The sequence below is a fragment of the Doryrhamphus excisus genome, chromosome 2 (assembly GCF_030265055.1).
Source record: "Doryrhamphus excisus isolate RoL2022-K1 chromosome 2, RoL_Dexc_1.0, whole genome shotgun sequence".
In the NCBI taxonomy this organism is placed as follows: domain Eukaryota; kingdom Metazoa; phylum Chordata; class Actinopteri; order Syngnathiformes; family Syngnathidae; genus Doryrhamphus; species Doryrhamphus excisus.
Window position 1 is genome coordinate 1,087,155 of NC_080467.1, and position 27,985 is coordinate 1,115,139.

General features: G+C 39.8%; 3 protein-coding genes across 7 annotated transcripts in view; 2 read left to right on the top strand and 1 right to left on the bottom strand.

Moving 5' to 3' along the window:
- Positions 1-8,949, bottom strand: part of LOC131103421 (serine/threonine-protein kinase 32C-like) — a 79,099-nt gene extending 70,150 nt beyond the window's left edge. Inside the window, exons 1-2 of one of the 2 annotated variants that reach the window (XM_058049703.1) lie at positions 8,741-8,949; positions 8,541-8,648 (exon numbers count right to left, since the gene is read on the bottom strand). In XM_058049703.1, coding sequence (XP_057905686.1) covers positions 8,541-8,622 — 82 coding nt within the window. In that variant the 5' untranslated portion in view covers positions 8,623-8,648; positions 8,741-8,949. The remainder of the gene's footprint in view (positions 1-8,540; positions 8,649-8,740) is intronic. The other variant, XM_058049712.1, reaches the window with a different exon arrangement.
- Positions 8,950-9,284: 335 nt separating this feature from the next.
- LOC131103452 (leucine-rich repeat-containing protein 7-like) lies at positions 9,285-17,892 on the top strand. 4 transcript variants are annotated; one of them, XM_058049755.1, is made up of 11 exons: positions 9,285-9,591; positions 10,048-10,274; positions 10,392-10,522; positions 11,380-11,438; positions 11,871-12,017; positions 13,638-13,836; positions 13,902-14,018; positions 14,348-14,408; positions 15,335-15,420; positions 17,282-17,408; positions 17,501-17,892. In XM_058049755.1, exons 2-11 carry the CDS (start codon positions 10,116-10,118, stop codon positions 17,588-17,590), a joined length of 1,176 nt encoding a protein of 391 aa, XP_057905738.1. In that variant the 5' UTR covers positions 9,285-9,591; positions 10,048-10,115; the 3' UTR covers positions 17,591-17,892. The 4 variants fall into 4 exon arrangements, 3 of the variants coding, with proteins under 3 accessions (XP_057905738.1, XP_057905746.1, XP_057905732.1); XM_058049763.1 differs by lacking the exon at positions 9,285-9,591 and adding an exon at positions 9,693-9,970 and having other exon boundaries at positions 13,641-13,836; XM_058049749.1 differs by lacking the exon at positions 9,285-9,591 and adding an exon at positions 9,700-9,970.
- A 1,128-nt stretch (positions 17,893-19,020) lies between these two features.
- On the top strand, positions 19,021-27,513 carry pwwp2b (PWWP domain containing 2B). The gene is made up of 3 exons (XM_058049691.1): positions 19,021-19,556; positions 21,745-23,464; positions 26,659-27,513. Exons 1-2 carry the CDS (start codon positions 19,417-19,419, stop codon positions 23,462-23,464), a joined length of 1,860 nt encoding a protein of 619 aa, XP_057905674.1. The 5' UTR covers positions 19,021-19,416; the 3' UTR covers positions 26,659-27,513.
- The last annotated feature ends 472 nt before the right edge of the window (positions 27,514-27,985 follow it).

Sequence of the window (27,985 nt, forward strand, 5' to 3'; positions counted from 1 at the left end):
GAATCGGAGCACCACCATGCGGCCATCCGATATATGCGAGGGAAATTTAATGGAAATGCATTGGAACGGGACTGGAGATTTTGTCCGAAATAGGCGAAATCCGTTATAAAAAATCCGATATATGCAATGAATTTTTATTGGAAATGCATTACAGAAAAATCGGTTCTTTTTTATCTGTCCGTTGTGAGCGAATTTCCGATATATCCGAGTCCGATATATCCGAGGTTTACTGTATATATAAGGAATCATTTTTTTCTCGATTTTTACAAACTAACAATATCGATATAACACAGGATATGCTATGGATAGGCTTCTGCGGTATTTTTCACATATCGCAGTACTACATTTGCAATGGCCAATTATGATGGACTCGGCTCCGGCGAGAGGCCAGTAGCTGCAGGCATCAACGGAGTGGACTGGAATAAAACCACCGAGAGAAACTGGGAGTTGGTAACCAAGATGAAAGCAAGTGGGTGTCTCAGTATTCAGTGCAAGTAATCAGCCATTCCTCCGCAGCTATCTTTATCCTCAACCAAATCTGCTTTCATTGCCTCATACACTTATCCTTGACGGGAAGTGCAGTCACGCACACACTCAGACATTCAGGCAGACCCAAACACACACACACACACACACACACATACACACACATACAGTGCATACAACAAGAATGGAAGACAATAGTCCGCATACAGTAAGTGGAAATATACTGTCTTTGGCATGAACACGATAATGTTAATCAAAGCGATACAACAAAATAGGGGCATCCTGGTCTGATATTCAGCCTGTATGGAAAATCTCCCATATTGGCACTCCGATACAAGCTCTTCCAACACTTTTTTTTTATTCAGCATGCAGAACCCATGTGATCACAGTCATGTGTTTTTCCATTAAAGTCCATAAAAAGATGTTACAGCCGAATCCAACACTTGTCATACATGGGTTTCCCAGGGTGGTACAGAACCAGGGAAGTATAACACGACCAAGCTCATAAGATAAGATCTTTATTAGTCCCACACATGAGAAAAAAAAAGGACACTATAGAACGCTATAGCTTCCTGAGACATCTACTGCGTTTTGGCACTTTTGCAAAGAGTGAGAAACTTCCACGGGACTAAAAAAAAAAGTGGTGGTGAGTTAAGTTGAGTTTAAAGACCTCATTGAGCAAGTCCAGTCTTGCTACATTGTGGATAAAACTGCATCAATAACTAAATGGGGTCAGTTTTTCTTGAGTAGTTTTTTTCTTTTTCCACTTAATCACACCTTTTCTCCCATTCCACACCACTAAAGAAGTAACTGTTTGGGTTTGGTTCATATCGATTTGGTTCATATTGGGCCTAACCGATTATTCGATTAATCAAAACAACAAAGTTTGAAATTTTTCATTCATTTTCTACCGCTTATCCTCACGAGGGTCACGGGCGTGCTGTAGCCTATCCCAGCTGTCTTCGGGCGAGAGGCGGTTGCGCACCCCCAGCCAATCACAGGGCACATATAGACAAACAACCATTCACACTCACATTCATACCTATGGACAATTTGGAGTCGGCAATTAAGCTAGCATGTTTTTGGAATGTGGGAGGAAACCGGAGTACCCGGAGAAAACCGGGGGGAGAACATGCAAAAACGAGGGTGGAATCAAACCCTGGTCTCCTACCTGCCCTAACCACTCCACCGCCGTGCAGCCCCGTTTCATGTTCATTCATTCATTCATTCATTTTCTACCGCTTTTTCCTCACGAGGGTCGCTGGGGGTGCTGGAGCCTATCCCAGCTGTCTTCGGGCGTAAGGCGGGGTACACCCTGGACTGGTCGCCAGCCAATCACAGGGCACACATAGACAAACAACCATTCACACTCACATTCATACCTATGGACAATTTGGAGTAGCCAATTAAGCTAGCATGTTTTTGGAATGTGGGAGGAAACCGGAGTACCCGGAGAAAACCGGGGGGAAGACATGCAAAAACGAGGGTGGAATCAAACCCTGGTCTCCTACCTGCCCTAACCACTCCACCGCCGTGCAGCCCAGTTTCATGTTCATCAAGTCAAAATATAATTGTCAGTCGCAGCCCTACTATGGACATGTATGTATTTTTACCTTTTCATTGACTTGCAGGCAAAGGAGACTGAATAATAACAAGAACAATTGGACCGCCAAAGATGCTCATAGCCCACTATGACCACCCCACTGTTCTGACCCTTGTTCAAACTACTAGTTTGTGGTTATGTCACAGCTACCATTTAACTAATTTGCCAAATTCTAATGAATTCCAGAACTCCAGAAACGATCATGCCTACAGTTGAATAGAATAAAACCGGCAAGAATAAGCCAATGCTTGATTACGCTTACTACCTGAGATTTCTGACAGACTCTAAAAGGCAGCCAGACTCGAAGATGACACCTCCAACATGCTGCACCTCCCAGTTATCAGTGCAACGCGTGAAACCCGATGAAAGAGAAAGCGGCTGCGTTGCGGAATCCTCATTTGTAGACTTTACAAGGTGAACAGACGGGCATGAATAGTCAAAGTTTTTCAATGGCAATATGCCCCGTGCTCAATTATTCTTAATTAACAACGGCGTGGATTACCAAGAGCACTCACAGAGAACACAGCTCTGCCAAGGGCAAATTGTTGGCCAGGAAACTGCACATAAACAAACAAAAAAAAAAAAGTCTACAACGGCACTCGAGTGAAACGGGGCAAGTACGAGACCAAGATGAGCAGGCTGGTAACTCCATCTATATCTTTTTAATCACATTAAAAACCAAAACATGCTTTAACTCATAAAAGATTACATAATTTTTTTCAATTAATCTGAATCTTGTAGTCTGGATTAATGGAGTGATCAGTTGGGCCATACACAGACCAAATCAATATGAACCCAAAACAAACAGTAAGTGGTTTGGTAAGTGTTTATCACTAGCCACGTTTACATGGACCCAAATATTCCAATTCCATTCGGATTATTTGCTCAAATGGAAAGAATGTAACCTTTGTATACGCATCATTCCGAAAGAAAAGTGCCAATCCGAATGAATATATAATGGGATTCCCAGGGGTGGAATATTCCTTTCCCCAATCCGATTGAGGTATCAATCGGAAATTTGTCAGGGTGCGTTCTTCTTCGTGGTGTTTTTCTTCTTCTGTTGTTTATTAGCGGTTGGCAAGCAGCTTTGGTGTGCATTAGCGCCATCTGTGGAACAGAATCTAAACCCTTCTAGTCCAGTTTTATTAAAAAAGAAAATACATATCTATATAAAACATGTGCTGAGATTAATTATAAAATATTGTATGTGTTTCACAAGTATAGTTGGTGTTTTTATTTAATCTTTTATTTTTTTTGTTTTTTTTTTTTTTGGTTTTTGGGGTTTTTTTTGTTTTTTGGGGTTTTTAGGGTGTTTGGGTTTATAAAAATATATAAATACGTCTTTCGTATTGAATGATTTGGAGTCATGTAGTGTATTAATCACACGACAAGATGCGCACCGTATTTTATGCTAGCTGTTAATGTACGCAAACATAGGCAAAATGTTGGGTGTATATTTTTCACATTAACCGAAAAAAACTAAACCCTTCTATACGCCATTTACAAGTACAGTTTTATTAAAAAAGAAAATACATATCTATATAAAACATGTGCCGAGCTTAATTATAAAATATTGTATGTGTTTCACGAGTATAGTAGGTTTTTTTTACATTTTTTAATTTTATTCATTTTTTTATTTTTATTTTTTGTTTTTTTGGGGTGTTTGGTTTTATAAAAATATATAAATACGTCTTTCGTATAAAATATTAGCAAGATTGAACTTCATCTTTTCCTGTTCCCGGGTTCGTTCTTTCAGCAAATGCTGAGATATGACGTAACACGAAGCTCTAGATGTTCTTCGATTTAAAAAAATGGAGGCGAGCAATCGGCACTGGACTGCTAAGGAAAGTTTGTTTTTTTTATTCAAACTAAATTCCAAGACTGGACGAAGGAAAAACTGGCAATACGGAGTTATTCCAACAAGTGAAAGAAAAAGTGGAGGAAGTCGGTATCACGTGATGTTGGTGTTTACGCTTTACTGGGCATGCCCCATTGACTATTCTGGTTGATTATAGAGGCGCATGTAGACACTCGATTGGAATATTAATTTCCGTGGATACCGTTACTTTCGGAAAGGCCATTCGGAAAGAGAAAAACTCCTCATGTAAACGTGGCTAGTGTTTACCAAAGTCAAACCCGATGTGTGTGAATATCCGTAAGAAAGGTCTGTGATGTGTTTGTCGACTAAGTCCAACGTATATCAGTTGGAAACAATGGCAACACCTCCGCAACCCAGAAAGCAGACCTTGGGATGTGCATCAACACATCATAACGATACAGAAAGAGAGTGTCAGCACAGCTTAAAGGGTGATGAAGCAGCACAAGATCTGGACTGATTAGATTTGATAAACTTCCCACAGCGCCTGATCGGTCACACGTAAATGGCACTTGTCTCATACTGATGATAATAGGTGATGGATGGTGCCTCCCGTTAGATCATTAACACACAAAAGGCTCCTCGTTTCTCCCTTCGCCACAGACAAAAGAGACAAAATCCATAAAAGCAGAACCGTTATCTTTGTGTTTTAGGCAAAACAAGATCTTCACACACATCGGCTTTGACTTTGGGAAACAGTCACAGCTATTTTTGCCTCTTTACTGATATGTTACGATATCAATATTAGCGATTACGCGATTAATCGAAATAACAATCCTCAGATGAATCCAATGATCAGTAATATATTCTAATAACAATTCTTCTTTTCAGAGCGGAGTATGTTTTTCATACCTGGAAGTCACACACATACCAGACTTCGTACCTCTGCTGGTAGAAACACAGCGTCGACATCAACGCCACATCACAGCAACATCACATGACCGCTGTGACCAAGACCGCGAGAGAGCTTCGGATTAATCCACTGAGAAAATAACCGTTAGTCGTTAATCCGAGGTAAAAAGGTGAAGTCGGCCGACAATAACCGCTCCACTTGCCTAAATGCTGCGCCATGTTCACAAGTTACTAAAGGTTGACTCCTTAGCCTGCTGTTTCGTGGTTAAATACGGCCTGTTAGCCAAAAAATATGTTTACTTCAGAACATTTTAGGGTTTTTTTTGACGAATGAGGCACTTTCTAAATAGCTGAATGAAGAAAAATACAAATCCAGGGCATTCAGAAGATCCATTCAAAGATGTTGTTTTGATATGTAATATTTTACACTGATCACTCTGGGTTATTGATGTTATTATGAGATTTGGCGGAAAAAAAACAAGCACCAGACTTGATCACTGGACTTATGTCTACTATAATGCGGAATATAAGTGTAAAGGTGACTATAGGGATGCTACTGTATGTCTAGAGGGCTCTAATCATGTTAAAAACTGTATTCAGAAGGTTGTAAACAGGTTTTTTTTAAGCTCTAACTATGAAAACATTCCATTTATAAATAAGCAATCATACTTAATGCGGAATATAAGTGTAAAGGTGACTATAGGGATGCTACTGTATGTCTAGAAGGCTCTAATAATGTTAAAAACTGTATTCAGAAGGTTGTAAACAGGTTTTTTTTAAGCTCTAACTATGAAAACATTCCATTTATAAATAAGCAATCCTACTTTACAGAAATGAGTTAATCACAGTTGGGTTTGGAAGCAATTAACTACGATAAACGAGGGGTGACTGTATCCTTTTTTGAAGTGCAATTATACAGAAGTTTAATGACTTCTTGAGAATATACACAGGGAAATAATGACAGTCTGTCCATTGAACTGGGGTTGGGAATGGATAACAGACAAGCGAGAGATATGCGTTGGTAGCAGCCTCCTCGATCAATAAGCCATAAATCCTTAAAACGGTCATTTTTTGGTCCTTTGTATTGAGTTGTTGACTCCTATTGAACACTTATCCTCACTAAGGTCGCAGGTATGCTGGAGCCTATCCCAGCTGTCTTTGAGCAAGAGGCGGGGTACACCCCAGACTGGTGGCCAACCAATCACAGGACACATATATGTAGACAAACAACCATTCACACTCACATTCATACCTACGGACAATATGGAGTCGCCAATTAACCTGAGGAAATTGGAGTACCACAACATTGAAACTCCACACAGGGATTCCCAAGCGGAGAATCAAGAATCTTCCCGATCTCCTGACTGTGTGACCAACATGCTAACCACTCGGACACCGTGCGAATCATGTCTTATTTTAGAACATGCACCACGGGTTAACAAGATTGTGCCCTAGCAATTTTCAACACATCAGCAAAACAAAAATATAAACTTTGGAATACCTTTGGATTTTACAAGGACAGAAAATGTGACAAAAAGCAGCACAATTTCTAAGCTATTTTTTGTTTTGTAACTTGTTTATATTGAAATTTTACACCTAGCTAGCTTATGCTCAGGTTGAAATGTTGCACACTTGCTATTGTTATGACATTTTGAGTAGCGATTATTTACTTCTCCAAGCTAACACAATATTTTCATTGCACCCATGCAGCAAATATTCACCGCTTTTGAAAAAATTGAAAAAATTGAAAAAATTGTCGTTATTTGAAGCATGTTTTTATTTCGTATTACATATTATGTTCGGCAGTGGCTCAGCAGGTCGAGCAAATTGTCCACAAATCTGAAGCTTGGCGCTCACACTCAACCCAATCATCGCTGTTGTGTCCCTTGGCAAGGCACTTCACCCACCGCCGCCCACACTGATGTGTGACGGTTGGTATGGATTTGGTGGCGGTCCGAGAGGCCGCCGGCGTGACTTGGCAGCCGCGTTTCTGTCAGGCTACCTCAGGGCAGCTGTGACTACAGATGTGGATACCGCCACCGGTGTGTGACTGGGGAGTGAATGAGTAATGGGTTCATTTCATTGTCAAGCATTTTGGGTGCCTTGAAAAGCGCTATAAAATCCAATACATTAATATTATTATTGAATGGATAGTGAGATTTTTTATTGGGATATATTATATTGATCCTATATTCATTCAGCAAGTCTTTTTTTGGCACGTTGAACAAATAAATACATGTGATTCTGTCTTTTGACTTGTAGCGGACTGGGAGAAGGATGCCGGTTTAAATGGGTTATCCTTGCATGCTACACACACACACACACACACAGGCAGAGAGAGGCAATATGACCATATCCCTGTAGTGAAATGACCTCATTTACTCAAGTTGTCCCTTTATCAGTGGCGCTCCTTAGTTTATCATCAAGATTCAGCACTGGACTTCCTTGCGAGGCTTATTTACCCGCACACTGGCAAGCCATTATGAATTAACATTACTTCCATGCATGACATTAATCTTGCCTTAATTATACTATTAACCCTCTGTCTTCCATGTTTTCCTTCTTTCTCAGGGACCATTCAGGCACCAGGAAAATATTTTGCACACCACGCATGCCGCATTGTTAAATCTGGATGGTAGCGCACACTGATGAGGGAGGATGAAGGAGGGTGGGATGAATACAGTATATGCTGTACACTCGGGCGCCGCAAAATTAGGAACACCTATACTTTTTTTTTTTTGACAAAAAAATATAAATTAACATTTCATTCAACGGTGATGGAAATGTAATACTTTTTTATACTTCATAATAAAAAAACATTTTTTCTTTAATGTTTCAATTCTATAAAAATAAAATTACTGACAATTTTACAAATGTATTCACGTAAAAATGTGTCACTTTTTTCAATGTTTTTTGTTTAATATTTTGACTTTATTCTCACAAAATTACATCTGTTTTGTTTTAAATGCGACAACTATTACAGCTTACGTTTTGTACATTTTCTTCTCATAATTATAACTTTATTCCTATAATATTTTTACTTTATTCTGTTTTTATTTTCCTTATTACAACTTCCACAACCCAATTTTCCAAAAATTACAACCTTATTGTTGTTTTGTTTGTTTCTCATTATATGAAAAAATATTTTTTAATATTTCAACTTTAACCCATTAAAATGATGTTATATTTCTTTGTAATACTATTACATTATTCTCGTAAAATTACAACTTTTTTTGTTAAATTAAAACTTTTTTCTCTTAATATTTTGACTTTATTCTTGCAAAATGACAGCTGATGTTTCATTAAATTGATTGTGAAATTATATTTTTAGAATGTGCTGCGAGCCAATGAAAAATACAGATGCGGGCTGCAAATGGCCCCCGGGCCACACATTGGACACCGCAGTCATCAGTTCATACATTTTGCTCTTGTGTAGTAAATAATAAATAAAGTAAATTATTGTGTGGTATTGTTCTATATTATTGCACATCAATGTAAACTCCATCTACAAAATAACAACAACTAATGTTATTATAATTATTATGAGACAATGCTAATCCAAAAGGAGTGTTTTTTTTCTTGAGGAAACTTGGACGACGTGGCAAAATCCGAAGCTAATGCTAATTGATGACAACAACGGAGCTTATGTAAAGCCAATATTGACAATTATGCATAATCAGCAAAAACTCAAAAAGGGAGTGTTCGCACTTTGCCATCACTTACCATCTTCCTTCTCATCGAAAACTGGTCTCTTTGACGAACTATTGGCTCCCATCCTCTTCTTCCACTTTCCCCAGTGAAACATTGATGCTCAGATAGCATTCCTCGCCTCTTGAAGAGAAACTACACCTCAGAGCGGAAGACTCAATAACAAGTGAGCGCACATTTCGATCCAACAGTTCGTTAATGTATTTACCGCTCACCGTATTATTCGGTCTTCTTGCCGGAAATACGGGCGCAGCGAGTTGAAGTCTTTTTTTTTTTTACCAGAAGACAGCAACGACGGCTATGCGCCTGGAAGCAAGTTCCACCGGCAGGTTAAGATTGTCTCCCGGTATCGTTGGTGTTCTCGGTTATCTTCCGTAGTGTGTGTCCGTGTGACGCAAACCCCAAAGACTTGTGCTACTCCGGATCAGAGTGCGAGCTGCATCCAGCTCCATATGGTTAGATGTAACACACCGGAAGTGAAGAGAGTTAGATTTAAAAATAAAAGCCTGCAAGTACGGGTACAAGTGTCTTTATAAGATACACAGTAGTAGAACGATTATGACTAAATCACAGTATGATTTAAATGTTTATACAATACACCATTGATGGTGTAAATTCCGAAAAACACCTATCATTATTACCACAATGACTTGGATTGACGTTTCTAGATACGGGCTGTGTGCTGAAAGTTGAAACCGGAAGTTGTTGTGTGGTACACTTACAAATTGAAGTTGCTCGACAGTAGCTGACCAGTAAATAGTTGTTTTGGGGCGATATTGGTAATTTAATGGTTTTTGTGGGTTTGCTTTTAATTACCTCCGCCAAGGAAGTATTGCTTTGTGGCGTTTAACTGGGGGGGAAATCCAGAACAAGTTTCCCACAGAGATATGGAATAATTCTGGCTATTATGATCGAGAATATGAAAAAAATAAGGGAACAAATGAAGCTCGAAATGCAACAAACACAATTATATATATGTATATAGCCAAGAAACTGTGGAATTTGGAGTGTACCAAAGGATTTGTTGCGATGGATGCAGAAGAAAAAGGCCATTACAGAAAATAAGGTTTTTGTGACTCCTATCTACTGAACTATTATTGACATTGCTATGAATCATATTTTTTTCTGTATGTTTTTATGGTCAAGAAATCGAAATACTTTAGATCAAGTAAATGTAAATATTTATGGTGTAAATCACAATATGGGGGAATTATGGTGGCTTGAGCAAAATAAAGTAAATAGTGCAAAATACCGTAAGTCAACTAAGCTTATGCCCGCTAAATGAATTTTCTCTCATGTTTGGACTTCGGCACTTGCCGTAGTGGATGTGGTTGCCACGGTTACCACGCCCAAACATTCGCGGCACTCGCTAGCTATACCTAGCTATACCTAGCTATACCATGTTAGCCTTTTTCTCGACTTCGCCGCTTATCAATTCAAAAAAGGTGAGTCAGTTAAAACAAAACTCACAATAGTTTTATATACCATGACATAATATGACTAATTTCACATTTTATTCCAGTCATAGATTATTTGTCAGTGCGAACTTGAGCAAGGACTGCAGGCCGGGGAAGTGAATGAAAGCACACAATGTCTTCCTTTGAGGAGACGGACAGAGCTGACAACAACCATCGCACTGTGGCTGAGGATGCTGAGCACACTGATTGTCATTCACTGTTGACCCTCTGTTGGAGCAGAACTGGACTGGACCATGTTTCAGAAGGGGTTTTGAAACACAAGCAGCTGAAGGTCTGCTACCGTCTGGGCAACCATTGCCAAATCACTCTTATTCCTGTGGACCTTATGCTTTTATGTATTAGTGATGAATTCTGACTCTCATGCTGGTATTTTTTTTTTCCTCCTTAGTATTTATACCTGGAAGGGAATCAGATACACAGTCTCCCAAATTCCATGTTCTCCGATCTCCCCGAGCTGCTGTGGCTGGACCTCAGGAATAACCAAGTTGCATCACTCCCTGCTGAGATTGGCTTCCACAAGTATGTTACTATTGCTCTTCGCTGCAGACGTTTGTCGTTTGTAATTGTATTCATTTTGGGGTTTTTTGATAGAATATGAGACATAAAATATTGTGAGTTAATACACACATAGATGCGCGGTGGAGAAGTGGTTAGTGCACAGGACCCACAGCTAGGAAAACCAAGTTCAATTCCACCCTCAGCCTCAGCTGTGTGGAGTTTGCATGTTCTCCCCGTGCATGCGTGGGTTTTCTCCAAGTACTCCAGGTACTCCGATTCCAAAAACATGCTAGGTTAATTGTCGACTCCAAATTGTCCATAGGTATGAATGTGAGTGTGAATGGTTGTTTGTCTATACGTGCCCTGTGATTGGCTGGCCACCAGTCCAGGGTGTATACCGTGAATACAGTTGGTCAAGACTAAACAACGGAAGCACCGTATTTGTGTTTGTCTGACTTTGTCAGAGATTGATATTTTTCTGTTTTAGGTGAGGGCAAGATTAACTTTGTCGATTAATCTGAAGCTTGTTCTTTCGATTCATGCAGTCATCTGGACAAATCAATATGATGTGGTTTTGATCCGCGACATATCAAAAAAACAGGCAAAAATATCAATCAGCATTATGGATGAATCGATTTAAAAACGATTAACACCAAAATAGTTGTCCATTAATCAATTAATACATTGATTAATTGTTGCCACTGTAGTTCATATTGTTATATTGTTGATTGGTGGTTGGACACAAGAGGGGATAATACCTGTAAACACTAACAATAAAAGTGAGTAAACCTTCTGTGTGTTTGTGTACAGGATTACATACGACAAGGCAGTAAAGTAACCATACGAAGTATTAAAGATGTGTATTTTTCTTGATCTAGATCCCTACAAACATTACTACTAGAGGCCAATCCCATTTCAGAGCTTCCATCAGAGCTTGGTGAGTTGAGTCTCTTTCACTATTGTCTTATGTACATGTGGGTTATACGTACATATACCATTTTAAGAAAATTTTAAGTTAACTATACTTATACTAATTAATTATTTTGAGCATTGGGATTTACAGTGTCTTAAGTTGTATTAAACTATGTTTTTAAGTTAATCTTACTTAATATAGCCGTAGTTCAATTTAATCAAAACAAATTATTAAAAGTACTCAAAATGGAACAACATGTTAAATGGACTTGGCATAATTAAGATATTAATGGGAGTATGCATAATTTTATTTATTAAAGTAATTTGAACATTCAGGTTTACAGTGTGCACAAAATTGAGATTGAGAAGCTTATTGGGTTTCCTCATGTCTGATCTAGATCAAATCTAGATCCAGGCAAACGTTACCAAATGCTTCACTATTTGTCATTTTTCCCAGGAAATCTGCTTAGCCTGAAAGGACTGAACTTGAGGAAGTGCCCCATCACTTTCCCTCCTCCTGACATTGTGCACGAGGGCCTCCAGTCCATCCTCCATTATCTGAGGAGCGCTACGGTTAAGCATCCAGAGAGCGGGGCCCCTCCAGGTGAGTGAGTCAAAGGCACCTTAACTTCGGGCAAAGACGGCGTTCGCCATACGAGGACATCCTCGCCATCTGCTCCCTCTTCAAAGAGACAGCGCTTGTCCACTAAAATAGCTCCCAGGCCCGCTTCACTGGCGTCACCTGTGTTCCCTTGGAGACGCCGTGCCCCACACAGCTGAGTCCTCCTTGTTCCGGAGCGGTCATATTTTTAGCCAGATGAAAAAGATCAATAACCTGCAGGTCGAAGATGTTTGTCTGGAGCTAATCACCGTGAGAAGGCAGAGACAGCCCCCCACAGGAGGTGCTGCTGCTGCACAGCCAGCGGAGTCACACTGCTTATCTCGTGACCTGCAAAATGATTAGCAAAGACAGGCCTGCAGTCACTGGGGGGGACTGAGGGATCCGTTGGCTTATGGTAATTATCTTTGACAATACAGTAAATTGATTTGATGTACACTTCATTTACATGACGTCTTATCATCACTCTTCTCAGCTGAGAAAAGAATATTCGAACCTTTCTAATGGAAATCCGGTTCCCATACACTGGATACACTGTCTTGGCAACACCATAATGACCAGTTGTCCATCTTTTATGTTCCCACTCTTGACTACTGGAGAGCCTTTAATATACTTTTTATAGACAAGCCCAAATGATTCATATCCTGGCTACCTGATGAGATAAAGTGATTTTTTGGGGGAGCTTCTGACTGGAAAAATGATGCACAAAAGTGGCAAAAAATATTTTAGAAGTTGAGTTTGAGGTAATGAAAAGTGTTTGTATCCGCACCATTCTGCTCATCAAATGTCTTTTATTTTGGAAATAGTGTGCAGTAGTCGTATCATAGCCACGGTTATATTTGTCATTTATCGAATTTGTAATGGTTTTATTTCATTTGAACATGCATCAGATTACAATTGAGTGCATCCCATAATCAGTTCCCAGTTCCACATGTCCAAAAGGAGTAGGAAGAAGCAAAGCTTATTAAATCCTACCCCTCCATCTGGTACTTTTAGAATCATTTATATTTGTTCACTTCCTGCTTTCCTAATATAGTTTTATTTTTAATTTATAATTTTTAATGTTTTATTTGTTATTTTTTTATTTGTTATTTTTTTATTTGTTATTTTTTTATTTGTAATTTTTTATTTGTAATTTTAATTTATTTTTTTAATTTTATTTTATTTTTATTTTATTAATTTTTTTATTTTATTTTTTTTTGTTGTTGTCACGTTCGAGGTGATATGACCATACAATGACATAATGGGTACCTGTCAAGACAGCTGGGATAGGCTCCAGCATACCCATGACTCTTGTGAGGATAAGCGGCATAGAAAACGGATGGACGGAAGTCACAAATGTCACATGCATCTCCACACAGAGATGGCCCAGGGTGGGTGGAATTGAACTCCGGTCTCCTAGCTGTGAGGCCTGCATGCTAACCACTAGTCCTCTGTGCAGCCACATTGAGGACTAAATAAGTTAAATATTATAAAAACTATCAGTATGACGCACCACTGAACACTACAGCCATGGTAATAAATTATTATTATTATTTTAAATTTGGACTGTCTAGGAAATGTGCCACAACCTGTTTGATTCCCACCATAATGTGTCTTCCTCAGTAGTACTACCAAAGGTGGAGAAGCTCCAGCTGTCAGACCTTGTGGATTCTAGTATGGAGGAGCAAAATGGGTCAGTGGAGGCGGATCAGACACCACAATCCAAGCAACACAGACATGAGGATTTCCACTCGGACAAAGCAGATCTGTCCCCGTCGGTACCGGGAAACCCAAATCTGCATCCGTTTCTTTTTAGTAAAAGGTGAGTAATCTAAAGTCACTGAACTGAAAGTGTTTTTATATGATGTTATTTCACTTATTTACCAGAAAAAAGTTGACCAGCGTAAATCGGGAGTCCGTCCCGTTTCATAATCGGGACAAGAAAACACCAAATGAGAGGAGACATCCAGCAATGAGAGTTCTGGAAGACAAACCACGGAAAAAGTATGTTTATGTATGTATCTTTAAAGCAGCCCTAGACTACTTTTCCAACTTTTGTGTACATGTCCCAAATGTAGCACTGATGTGTACGTGCCAGATGATGAAGTCGGTGGGTTTGTCAAAAGATGACCCTCCAGGGTGTAAAGGACATGTAGTCAGATTGGATCCAATATCATTTTAAAAGCCCCTGAAATAAGGATCATCAGCATAGCATCTATAACAGCTTTGTGACAAATATGCATGTTGTCATCTTCAGGGCCATAAGCTGACATTCACATCCTCCATAACACGACAGTTATACTCTTATAATAATGTATGCGTCTCTCCCACAGAATAACTTTAACGTGGTGCAGGCAGGAGTACAGCCAATCGGGGCAAGCAAGACAAACAAAGGTAAAACAAACTGCAGTTGACAACATTTTCACCACAAGGGGGCAGAAGAGGACCATATCTGCTAAATGACACATAAACAATGAACATGAGGATGAGCCAGACCAGTACATGTTAATCAATTAATTCATTATGCAGTATATTAATTGCTATGTTTACAACTTTATACATGCTTGAATTAGTTTGGTGTGAAAGTTCAAGCATTTGGGCAATGAAGAAACGGTCCAACACCAGTCACTTGTGACATCAATAATGTTCATCTGGATGAACGGACAAAAAAAAAATTGCACAAATCCACAAAAATATGTGGAACTCTTCTTCATTTTATCGCTTCCTGTATGTTACAGTCATCTATTAGCCGAATACTTTTGTCTGGAAGATAATACGTCACAATAACAATGTTGCTGTTTTGATCTTGGTTCATTGAAGTGGATGCAATTAAAAGGCACAATTACCATCCACAGCCAAGTCTAATTGTTCTTAATTGATGTTTTGTTATTGATTATACTGTTAGATGTTATTACAATAGATTCAGTCTCTCATAGTTTCTCATAGAAGGCCTTCTTGACTCACACACACTCACATATGTACATAGTTGTGCAACATCTACATATGACTGATGAAAAAACATACAGGAAGAGGCTGACACATAAAGGATGCATTGTTCTCACTTTCCCGCAAACTTAAAGGAACTCAGCACAATTATTTTTTTTAAGTTGTCCATCATCCACATATGTGTCTTTCTCTTTTCTGCGTGTTGTACATGATGGCTTTCCAATACATACAGCTTGAAAGTTGGACAGGTAATACAATGAAACCTTTATGATGAGGCTATCTATAGAATATAGTATGTACTCTTTTGTTTGTTAGGTGCTGCAGGAAAAAATGCTTTTGCAAAATAATTACAAAAATACTTTTTTTTATTGCAGGAGGTAAAAGCCGCAATGGATGACAAGAGCAGTCGACCTCGGAGTAAAATGTCTGACTCCTCCATCAAAGGGCCTGAGGACTATAGGTATCTCATTTGTAGCTAAAATGGAGGCTTACTTTCACAACAATGTGGAACCACAAATGCAGATATGACATGATTGATAGTGTAATAATTCTTTGGAATAATCAATTCCAAATGCATCAATTGTGTACCTCACAGTATTTTTCCAGCCCGGAATGAAAGTACACAAAGTCTATCTAGCATTTTCTGTTCCACTCAACATAGTGAAAATTAAGTTTGTGTAGAAGTGAAAGTTAAGCTTGTGTGAGTCCAAACAATGCATCGATTGTGTACCTCACAGTATTTTTCCAGCCCAGGATGAAAGTACACAAAGTCTATCTAGCATTTGCTGTTCCCCTCAACATAGTGAAAATTAGGTTTGTGTAGAAGTGAAAGTTAAGCTTGTGTGAGTCCGAACAATGCATCTAATGTGTACCTCACAGTATTTTTTCCAGCCCCGAATGAAAGTACATAAAGTCTATCTAGCATTTGCTGTTCCCCTCTACATGGTCAAACTTAAGTTTGTGTAGAAGTGAAAGTTAAGCTTGTGTGAGTCCGAACAATGCATCTTTTGTGTACCTCACAGTATTTTTCCAGCCCGGAATGAAAGTACGCAAAGTCTATCTAGCATTTGCTGTTCCCCTCAACATAGTGAAAATTAAGTTTGTGTAGAAGTGAAAGTTAAACTTGTGTGAGTCCGAACAATGCATCTATTGTGTACCTCACAGTATTTTTTCCAGCCCCGAATGAAAGTACGCAAAGTCTATCTAGCATTTGCTGTTCCCCTCAACATAGTGAAAATTAAGTTTGTGTAGAAGTGAAAGTTAAGCTTGTGTGAGTCCAAACAATGCATCTAATGTGTACCTCACAGTATTTTTCCAGCCCCGAATGAAAGTACGCAAAGTCTATCTAGCATTTGCTGTTCCCGTCTACATAGTCAAACTTAAGTTTGTGTATAAGTGAAAGTTAAACTTGTGTGAGTCCGAACAATGCATCTAATGTGTACCTCACAGTAGTTTTCCAGCCCGGAATGAAAGTACACAAAGTATATCTAGCATTTGCTGTTCCCCTCTACATAGTCAAACTTAAGTTTGTGTAGAAGTGAAAGTTCAGCTTGTGTGAATCCGAACAATGCATCTAATGTGTACCTCACAGTAGTTTTCCAGCCCGGAATGAAAGTACACAAAGTCTATCTAGCATTTGCTGTTCCCCTCTACATAGTCAAACTTAAGTTTGTGTTGAAGTGAAAGTTCAGCTTGTGTGAGTCCGAACAATGCATCTTTTGTGTACCTCACAGTATTTTTCCAGCCCGAAATGAAAGTACATAAGTCTGTCTAGCATTTTCTGTTCCCCTCTACATAGTCAAACTTAAGTTTGTGTAGAAGTGAAAGTTGAGCTTGTGTGAGTCCGAACAATGCATCTTTTGTGTACCTCACAGTATTTTTCCAGCCCGGAATGAAAGTACACAAGTCTGTCTAGCATTTTCTGTTCCCCTCTACATAGTCAAACTTAAGTTTGTGGAGAAGTGAAAGTTAAGCTTGTGTGAGTCCGAACAATGCATCTTTTGTGTACCTCACAGTATTTTTCCAGCCCGGAATAAAAGTACACAAAGTCTATCTAGCATTTTCTGTTCGCTTCGACATAGTCAAACTTAAGTTTGTGTAGAAGTGAAAGTTAAGCTTGTGTGAGTTTGAACAATGTATCTAATGTGTATGTGGTGAGAAAACATTTTGTAACATTGTGTAAGACATTTCGCTGTTCTTTGATGGACAAAATGTTGGCAATGGACAAATCACATCACATAAATGCAATCTTGTGGCATTTTTCATATACATAACGTATACTGTAAATTACCTTGTAATAAATTGGTAAATTGGCCTTGTAGCCCAGCTGAGAAACATCTGGAATGGCAGGTCAGTGCCTATGCTGATGAAAAAAAGATGCTGAGAGGCGTTCTACAGAAAGACGCAGCTGCTATGCGGGTTACATCAGCGCATCAAGGTGGCGAAGAGGTTTGGCCTATCATTTATTCACACAAACATCCATACTCTCGTCATTTACTGACATTGCTGTTTGTTGACTCTTCTTTCTCTGTCAATCCCAGATGAAAAAGTTACCAAGTCGGGAAGGACACAACGGAAATTGTTTGGCAATGTTCACAGAAGACATGTGGCCGTTTATACTGGACAAATGACCGTGATGAACACATTTCCAGTCAAAATGACTGGGATTACCACACTGATCCATTGGTAAATGACTTGGGGACATCGAAGTTTACAGTAAATATGGCCGTTATAGTCGATGACGTTGATGTGAATCTGCAAGTCTCCTACAACTTTTCTTTGTCAGCCATTACAAGATGCACTTCTAGCTAACTGATATAGCTAATTAGCTATTTCATCACTTAGACACTGAGCATTTCTTGAAAGATGACTGCTCTATGTGACATAAGTGCTATCCCATTTGTGTGCTAAAATGATTTTTTTTTCGTTTATATGTGTCATAATTAATTAAAAGAGAACGTGAGAAAATTTTATTTTGTCATGCATTTATTTTGTAATGAAAGAGCTGCTCATGAAAGGCTTGCCGCCAGAACCCACCTTCTCAACTCGGTGTGTGTGCACCACTGTGGAAGCCTGCATCCAGCCTTTGCTTATAGTGTGGGTCATTTAGTGCAATGAAAACCCAGCATGGACACACTCAGTGATGTCCAAATGCCCATGGGGCATTTGTGGACATTTTTTAAGCATGTGAAACAAAATATGAAATAAAACAAAAAAGCATGAAATAACTAAGAGAGTTGACACTAAAATCTAATAGGTCACTTACACATATATACAGTACAAATATAGTAGACCTGACTCATAGATACATTTCTGTGAAGTATGATTATTTATAAATGGAGTATTTTCATTGTTAGCACATACAAAACCCATTTACGACCTTCTAAGTACAGTTTTTAACATTATTAGAGACCTCTAGACATACTATAACAGCTGAGTTTCATCTTGGCTACAGTTAGGGATTATTGTACCTGTTGTCAGATAATTCAAACCTGCAATAAAAGCCTGTTTTTCCGGTAATCGTGACTGGTGCTTGTGTGTCTCACTCAATATTACAGTAACAAGACTGACACCTAGTGACCAGTGTAGAATCTTATCATCTCATATTTGTGTTTTAGGTCATTTTGCTATTTTTGTGCTTGAAAATGTCACAAAATTGTTTCAGTAAGCCGAATAATAACTAATAATGTGCAATATTCAACCACAAAAGAGTATGATTTACTTATTGTTGCAATAGCAGTAATATTATGGCGGCAAAGTAATTTGCACAACACTGATAACAATATAGGTAATATGAGTTTGTAGATAACATTTACAATAATGAAAATACATAAAATAAAGCAGTTCACAGAACATGTTTTACTAACAACTAAGAACATACTATGTGATAAGCAAGGCCTTAATTGAATGATAATGGCTTATTTAATATTTTTCTCATTTACTCTTACATTATTTTTAGATTACGTTAACATCTTTGTTTCTTCGTCTTCCTCTCACAACATATGTCAGTTATTATGTCAGTTATTTATGTATGTATTTGTATTCCAATTAGCTCATGCGAATGTATTTGCAGTCTTCTTAGATTAAATAAATGCGCGGTAATTACTGATAAATACGGCCATAAAAATGCTGTGTCGCGGTCGATCGTGTCCGTCAAAGTGCCTCCAAAATCGGCGACATTGCTGAGGAAAAAAGGTTGGCAATAATAATGAACGTGATAGAGTCAAAGTGGGGCAGGGGAAGGGAAGGCCTTGTCTTGGGAGACTTTTGCTTCAGTGTGATGTCAGCGGTGGCAGTGCTGGTGTAATTGACTTGGTAGGGGTGATGGCGTCATTTTATGCCCTGCTGTAGCCTCCTGCTTCAATAGGGAAGGGGAGACGGAGCTCTAGCCGACGTGACCGTGGCTCCTTTGGCCCGGATCGAGCACCGCCGAGCCGGACACTTCACCACGGGAAACATGGAGGCTGCGGCCGAGGAGCTGCTGGCCGGCTCTCGGGTACCTGTCACAATCGATCAAATAGTTAACGATACGCTGCTGGTGACGCTGACCTACCGAGAACGGAGCTTCACGGGGATTTTACTTGACTGCAACAAAAAGTGAGTGTCATTTCTTACTTTTACTTTGATCATTTGTGCTTTTAATTCGACTTAGCTGGCGGCTAACACATCGACGAGGCTAGCCGCTATGGCTAGCTAGTTAGCCGTCTGGGCCTCAATACAAAAGACATGTAGCTGACAGTGGGGCTAGCATCCTTGCTAATAGCGCTGTTTCCTTTTAAAAGCGTCCGAAAACCTTGTCAAATGCCATATATCACTTCGGGGGAATCATGTGTAGCGATATAGTTGTCTCATTTTCCGAGATTACTAAGTTTTATTATGAACAATAGCTAATGTCAGTGGGTTCATCTCTAGCTTATTGTTAGCCTAATCAGACAGACCAGGACTCACGTACTCAATAAAATAAAGAAATTGCCTGTTCGACATTTTGTAGATATGTAATGAACCAGTGTATCTATATATGAATAGTTCCACTGATTGTGCAGTGATTCTTTTAGAAGTAAATGCAACTGTGTCAATAAACAGCCATCTTTCAGTCAAATCTACACATACAATGGGTTTGATAAAATGTATATTATTCATATTTAAGTGACCACACTGTTGACTAAACTCAGCATTGCAGTATGTTTATTTCAGAGAGGTATATTTGTGATTAAAAGTCAGCCCAGTTGATGTGTGAGGGCCACATAAGCATATATTGGCATGTATAAATGTAATAATGTTGTATCTGCTCCTTTGTGTGTTATACCATGTGGTAAGCCTTGTGTAAGTGTTGTGCACCTTTGCTATTAATAGATGAGCAAAATCAGATTGGACCAGTGCTTCCTACTAAGTATGTGGATGGCTTCTCATTTGGCACTTGAATTAGGCCTCGACCTCCAGATCTTTAAACGCGTAGACATGCTGTCAATGCCACATACTCGTTTTTCAGGTCATCGTTTAAATCCAAGTTGGGTCTACCAAATAAAACGACATTGTATTGAGTCATACGCTGTGTCCTTGTGCGCTTAACGGGCCTTGCCTGGTACATGTCATAGGCGGTGTGTGTGCCAAGCCAGGCCCTGCCAAGGTGAATATTCAGGTTCCTTAGGGGCACGTGTCCATAAGGGGACTTAATTCTGAGGTGACTGCTTGTTCTCTAGTGGCAAGCGCCGGTTCCCTAAATGTGCACTAATTAATAATCTCAACTCTCATACGCCCCAAGTAGACAGGGTGTGTAAATAAATAGAAATCTCCTGACTCCTTACCAAGAGTAATCACAGACTCTCAAGTGATTTGTATTTTTTCTCGTTAGTGTTTGTGCGTGGATGGGTAAAACTGAACTTTTTAAATATTGTGACGTAAAAATCGAGTTCTGGTCCCTATCGATGCTAGATGCCCAACCCTACTTATTTATTAACTTATTTATTGAACGTTTTCCAACAACTAGCAACTATAAACCTTTCAGTTCTACATCCACTCGGTGTTCCCATGTCACTCGTTCATAGGGTTGAGTCTCATACATCGATGGGAACCGGGACTAACATTCAGATAATTTTTTTCATCACGGTACAACGGCTGATGCAGTCCAAACTAAAGGTGTAGTAATTCTACACTTGATCAAACTTACTGAAGATTTTCCAGATCAACAAGCTCGCTGCATAAGGCTTCATATTGTGATATTAGTGTCTTGTTAAAAAATTCACTACTTCCTGACTCTGCACTTTAAAAATCATGGGAGCAGTAGTTTTTATTTTATTTTTATTTTTTGCCGTTAATTGTTTAAGTCAAATGGTTCAAAGCGTGTGAAAAATTTAGCAGTTTATAGTCTGGAAATTGTGGTAAAATATAGTCATATTTAATCCAAAACACAGATTATAGCACCGTAACAATTGATCAATGATTAATTGTTATCTAATTATTCAACGCCTATTATGATGTTCATTTTTTAAATTGTAAAATATAAATATCCTCATTTCGGCCTCTCAAATGTGACTGTTTTGTTTTCTTGGGTGTCGACAACAAATTGTAACTTTAGGGAATCTTGGGAAAAATACTACTTTTTTCTGGTAATTTCGTGACTGTATTCATTTGTTTTTTCATTCTTTGTGTTTTCAACTATTTTATCAAGGTATTAGATACTGTTATTGCGGTTTACTATCAACATTACTGTAGAAATGTTGCTAGATGAGTGAAGTGAGAGGTTTGATTAATACATTGTTCTTTTTCCCCCCCTCCATCATTTTAGGACTGGGCTATTCTGTTTACCAGAATTCACAACAAATCCAGTGGACTTCCCGGTATCCAAGCCAACTTGTGAAATCCCAGAAGTCCCGGGTGATGAGCCAGATTCCAAGTCACCCAGCCAGTCATCGCACAGACCAAAGGATGAAAATACTCTCCCAGAAAGCAGTATCGCTACTGCACCCCCACTTTGCCCGCTTCCAACACCGGTGCCAGCTGGGCAAACTCCATACCCTCCTTATTTTGAAGGAGCCCCCTTCCCCCATCCCTTGTGGGTGCGCCACAGCTACAGCCAATGGGTACCGCAGCCCCCTCCGCGACCAATTAAGAGGAGAAAGAGGCGGACACGAGAGCAGGGTCGCATGACCATCAGTACCATTCGCCTGCGCCCGCGGCAGGTACTTTGTGAAAAGTGCAAAAATACTTTGAATAGCGATGAGGACAGCAAAGATGGCATGAACAATACAAAGAACTCGAGGAAAGACAATACACTACAGAGCGATGACGATGCCGATGACAAAGATATACCTAATAAGCTGTCGAAAAAAGAGGATGCAGTTGCAGCCAAGGACAATAAGAGACGGGAAAACGGCACCAGCATCGATAGCAAGCGTCTCAGGAAGGACAAAAAGGGGGAACCTGAAGGGGAGAAGTTCCCCGGAAGCGACGTTATCCCTCACAGTCCAGTCATAAAGATTTCATACAGCACTCCACAGGGCAAGGGAGAGGTCATGAAGATCCCCTCGCGAGTCCATGGTTCAGTAAAACCCTTCTGTCCCAAGCAGAATGGCTCAGGAGAGAACTGCAAGATTCCTTCGAATCCCACCAAGGAGCAGCGACACATTTTAAACGCTAGACGGTCCGGTCTTACTGTATCCATTCCCAAACTCAAACTGACGAGGCCTTTCACAACCGTGTGTCAGGATTTACCATCTCCAAAGATCCGCTTGAAACACCCGCCCAGGGAACGGGACGAGAGCGTGGTCGAGTATGAGGCAGAACTTGTAGGCGACGCCAGGAGACGAAGTCCAAGGGCAACGGCACCCTGTCTCGCCCACTCCGAAGACTCCGGGGAAGGCAAAAACTCTTTGGAGTTGTGGTCAGGGAGTTCTGGCGAGGAGGCGGAGCACGGCCATAACGACCTCACCCTTCTCATCAATTTCCGTAAGCGAAAAGCGGATTCCTCTAGTCTGTCCGTTTGCAGCAGCGACAGCTTAGATGAGTCCAAGTCTTTCAGTTCCGATGGCACGTCCCCAGAGCTCTGCGATCTGGCACCTGGCGAAGACCTCTCCGTCACCTCATCCTCGCTACCATCACGGGACGATTGCAAGACAGTGCCCCCACTCACAGTGCGACTACACACGCGCAGCATGACAAAATGTGTCACAGAGGAGGGTCACGCTGTGGCGGTAGGGGACATTGTGTGGGGGAAAATCCACGGTTTTCCCTGGTGGCCCGCACGTGTCCTCAGCATCAGCGGCACCCGCAAGGAAGAGACTGCCACTTGTGAGGCCCAGTGGCCCCAAGCGAAGGTGGCGTGGTTCGGTTCCCCGACCACGTCCCAGCTCTCTGTTGCCAAACTTTCGCCCTTCAGAGAGCTCTTCAGGTCCCGTTTCAATCGCAAAAAGAAAGGGATGTACCGGCGAGCCATCCTGGAAGCAGCCAAGGCTGTTGGACACATGAGCCCCGAGATTACATCACTACTTTCCCACTGCGACACATAGGTTGGTTGACATCACTTGGATGGTACAGTTTGCTGTTATGGTGATACTTTTTCCATGACGGGTCATTGGAGTTCTCCATTGTTCTTGCAAACTTTGGAAATGAACTTCTTTGAAAACAGGGTCGACTTCCTGTGTAAATACGTATGGAATGCTGGATTGTGTTGCACCGATCAAAACACATGTCTTAAATATCAGCTAAATGTAGAATGAATCATCAGGACACTGGGAATTATATTATTATTATATTATTATGACAAATATTATGGGAGGATTAGTACTGCAGATTCACCTCACCTCATCAAAAACACTATGTTTGTTAACAAGTAATAGCTACCTCGCTAGTCGGTAATTAACTAGCTAGTTTCTTATATTAAAAGAAGGCTCCATTGCATGGATTTTAGTCTTGTCACGTTACAATTTTCACAATGCTGACTTATCTCTGTGGATGGTGTGCACCCACAATGGAGCCGGGACCTTGCCAGTGCTTTGAGTTAATTTTAACTGTGATCTATGACATCACACGTATTGAGGTTTCAAACTCAAGTTCAGGGAAAATCTCTTCGCAAAAAAGTTTTGTTGTACAGTGGACCCCCTGCAAATTCACAGATTTATTTTGTTCGAAAACCTCACCCTACTAACTAAACTCACTCTAAGTCAGTAATAATTTATAAACAGTATATAATAAAACATAAAATGTACAGCATTATACGTGGCGTTCAAGGTTTCTTAAATCTAAATTCCAGTCATTCCAATGTAAGGCCTTAAAATGTCATCACAATCTCATAAAATGTTGTCAATACAATTTGGAAAAGTCTTTTAACATAATATTAACACTTTTAAATGTTTATTTTTGAGGATACTCTAACATAGCTCTCATGTAAAAAAAAAAAAATCACATTAATTCCCCTTATTTTGCATTCTCTAGTTATTATTCTGCAAGCAACAACACCGAATTAGGCATCTCTTTAGCAACATGAAGTTAATTTTAGGCTATTTTGAAAGACACTGCGTTGGTCTAATGTGGCAGTGTTGCGTAAGGGCTAGCGGCTTGGGGTTGCTTTTAGACAGTGAGGTTTATTTCCTTGAACAACATTAACTCCTAACTCAAACAGCGCACTGGCTATAAATATATTATATTTATATACAGGGTGGGAAGTACTGTATACTCCTTTGCAACTAATTCCGTTGCAAATGTGTTTGAATCATTGCGCTTTAACGAACATATGAGGTATTGTAGTGTATGTGCGTGAAAGGCGGTTTTATATATTTTTCACACACGTTGTCATGCTGTGGCGGTTTCCCCCGGAGAGTGTAGATTGTTTCACTGCAGCACAGCAGCACGCCTTTGAAGGTTAAGTCCTTTATACGTCAATGGAAATCCTATTTCATTGAGATTCAACCGATATGCACCATTCCATGATACAATCATAACTGCAGGCTCAGTAAAAACTAATGCTAGACGTGTTGTAAATGTAAACATGAGTCCGTCTGACCTTTCAAGTGTCATTGGATTCCAACGGCAGACAAAAGTTCTACATTGCAAAGTCAGGATAGGATGTCATCATGGTGTCTGTCTTGGGGTGTAATAGTCATGTACCAGTTGAATCGTGTCATTTTGTCCCACCCTAATTCACACTATTGTCTAGAGCTGTGGTTCATTCATTACCAATTAATCCAATTAATTATTGTTTTTATATAAAATCTAAATATCCTCTGATTTCAGACCCTCAAATGTGAATATTTTTGGATTTCCTTCATCATCCGTAAAAGGAGACTTATTATCTTTGTGTTTTAGGCAATTTATTTACACACATCAGCTTTGACTTTGGAAAACACTGATGGACATTTTTAGATCGAACAAATGAATATGTGGTTCAAACTAGTAGATGGAAACAAATATGGTGATATATTGTGTTTTTTTACCAAAATGGATGTGAAGCAGGTCTTAGGTCCTGTTGTTTTTGGCGGGTTGAAAAAAAAAATCATGTGCACGCAGTGTCGGATCAATCAATACTCAGATCCTCACATCCACAATGGATGACTTTATGAAAAATAACACTATCAGGCTTACATACATGTTGCGCTGTAAGCTTTTGTGACAGCTTAAATATCTAAACAACTGTACGACAACAAACTATGGGTTTTATATCAAAAAGAAATATAACACCATAAACATTGCAATTTTCACATTAAACTGTGTGCGTGCATGCTTTAAAATTTCCAGACAATACGTAATATTCTGCACGCTACACTCCTCCATGCTGTTCCACTTCCTCCTAGCTGTCGATGTTAATACAGTACATGCAAATGGTCCATGCCGAGCTCTTATCAAATGAAAAAAACTGATTTTGTCCAAAAAAAAAAAAATTCCCACCGTAAAATACGTCTTTGGGATTGGGTGTTTGGCTTTATAAATAGTAAAAAAAAAAAAAAAAAAAAAAGTATTTGGTATTAAATGAGTAAAAAAGTCTAAAATAATGTGTTTTAATAGAAACTGAATATGAAATCTCATTGGTTAAAAAAAAAAAAAAAAACAAATATATCGCTACACTGGGCCAGCACCCCTGATCTTGAAGGCCCTGGGCAGATGAGTTTAACATGGCAAGGCATACAAGATGACATCTAAGTGGACAAAAGAAAAATCGAACATACGCATACGCAGTGCAGTCAACAAACATGCTAATGAAGATAATAGATTGGAGGCAATAAATGGAACAAATACTATCATTTAAGTTATAAACATTAGTACTTCTGAGGGCTCTCTATTGAATCCAAACATAATCTTTTTTAAAATCAAAAAAAGGAAAATCTCTTCATATTCAACATATATGAGACTTATTAGAAGTCAGTCCATTTTGTGGAATAGACATTTAGTCCTGGTTCCAGCCATGTTGTTCACTGGCTCTTTTTGAGACGTGAATCACCAACAATTCCACGTAATCCTAAGGATTCCCAACAATGTGTCGGGCCCATCCCTTTACTGTCTACTGCACTATGGTGTACTGTACCGCTGGGTGCAAATGTTTCATAGCAGTCCCCGTGACACAATAAGCATTGTATTTATTCCAGCAGTCTGAATAAGAGCCATCAGTGACGGCACCGAAAACAACATTAGTGTTGAAAGAAAGAATGAAACCTGTCCTGTTTGCTCGTCGTCTTCACTGTGTGCTCTTTCTTGTCTTTGTCTTGTGTAGGAGGCCGCGTGCTGAACAGAAGTCGCGGAGATTTTTTTTTTTTTTTTTGGGGTGAATTCTCAGACCCGGTCATCAAGATCCAGGACGGAATACGTGCGGTTGCCTCGGCTACTATTTATATGCTGGTCCCTTCCTTTCATTTTACTTTTTTCACAAGGCTGGTGTAAAATGGCTGCCAAGGTGGAGGACATAAGGGAGCAAAAAAAAAAAAAAAAAAAAAAATGGCGATGCACCTCATGGTATGCTGTGACTGTTCCTCCCGATTTTGTTTTCTCGAAGGAATCATGGATCGCTAGAAGCGAACAACGAAACAACGACCAACACTACAAGAACCAGAATGTATCGATTATCTCGTACGGTTTAAGAATCCATCTTTCCCAGTGTGCTGCTGTCACGAGGCGCCGCTCAGCCACCATTTTGTACATGGATGTTTGATGGAAGGGTTCAAAAAGTCTTACCATATTATTATTATTATTATTTTTGACACTACAAAATGTGAACATCTCCATCCAGTAGTGGTGACCTGTAGTAACCTGCTCTTCTAGTGACCAGTGTTCCATCCTCGTGCATGTCGATACTGATCTTCGTCCCTCTTAAGTCACGTCGTACGTCTCGCTTACATTTCATTTCGAGCTCGAGAAGCGTCACCCTTTTTTTTTTTTTTTTTCCCCGTCACTTGTAATTATTTAAAGCATTAAGAAAAAGCACTTTATCTGTACCTCGGTGGCCTGCTGGAAGCTCTCACTGTCTGAAACGCTATTGTGAGATCCAGCCCTGATAGGCAGCAAGGGAGTTATGAAATATTTGTGGTTGACTATCCATGGCCTTGGAGATAGGAAAAACACTTTTATTTGAGGGTGGGAGTGGGACGGGTGGGGCGGGGAGGGGGGGTGCTTGTGTACACTGTATTCTCACATGGGTGTGTTTCTTTCTCGGCTCATCTACCACACTACAAAAATTCCACATGTGACATTTCCACTGGACAAACGTGGGTTAAAGGCGTGCGACCCCCTCCCTATGCAGTATCATTTCAAGCTTTACGGTCCACTTTGGAAGAATAACACAACACGCTGTAAGAATACTGTGAATCGGACGGCTCGTAGCCCGCAGTCGTTGAGTCATCGGGCAAAGCAAACTCAAGCGCTGACCTTTAGTGACCTTTAATGTTGAAAGCAGCACTGTTTGAATAAGGGAGAGAGGGCCGAAGCCGCCGCCGCCGAGCTCGGGGTCGGCCAGCCGGCACGTCTAATATCTGCTCGGCCACAAAAAGCTCAGCTGTGATTAAGGCGGCAGAACGAGGGATGTTTATTATTATTATTATTATTTT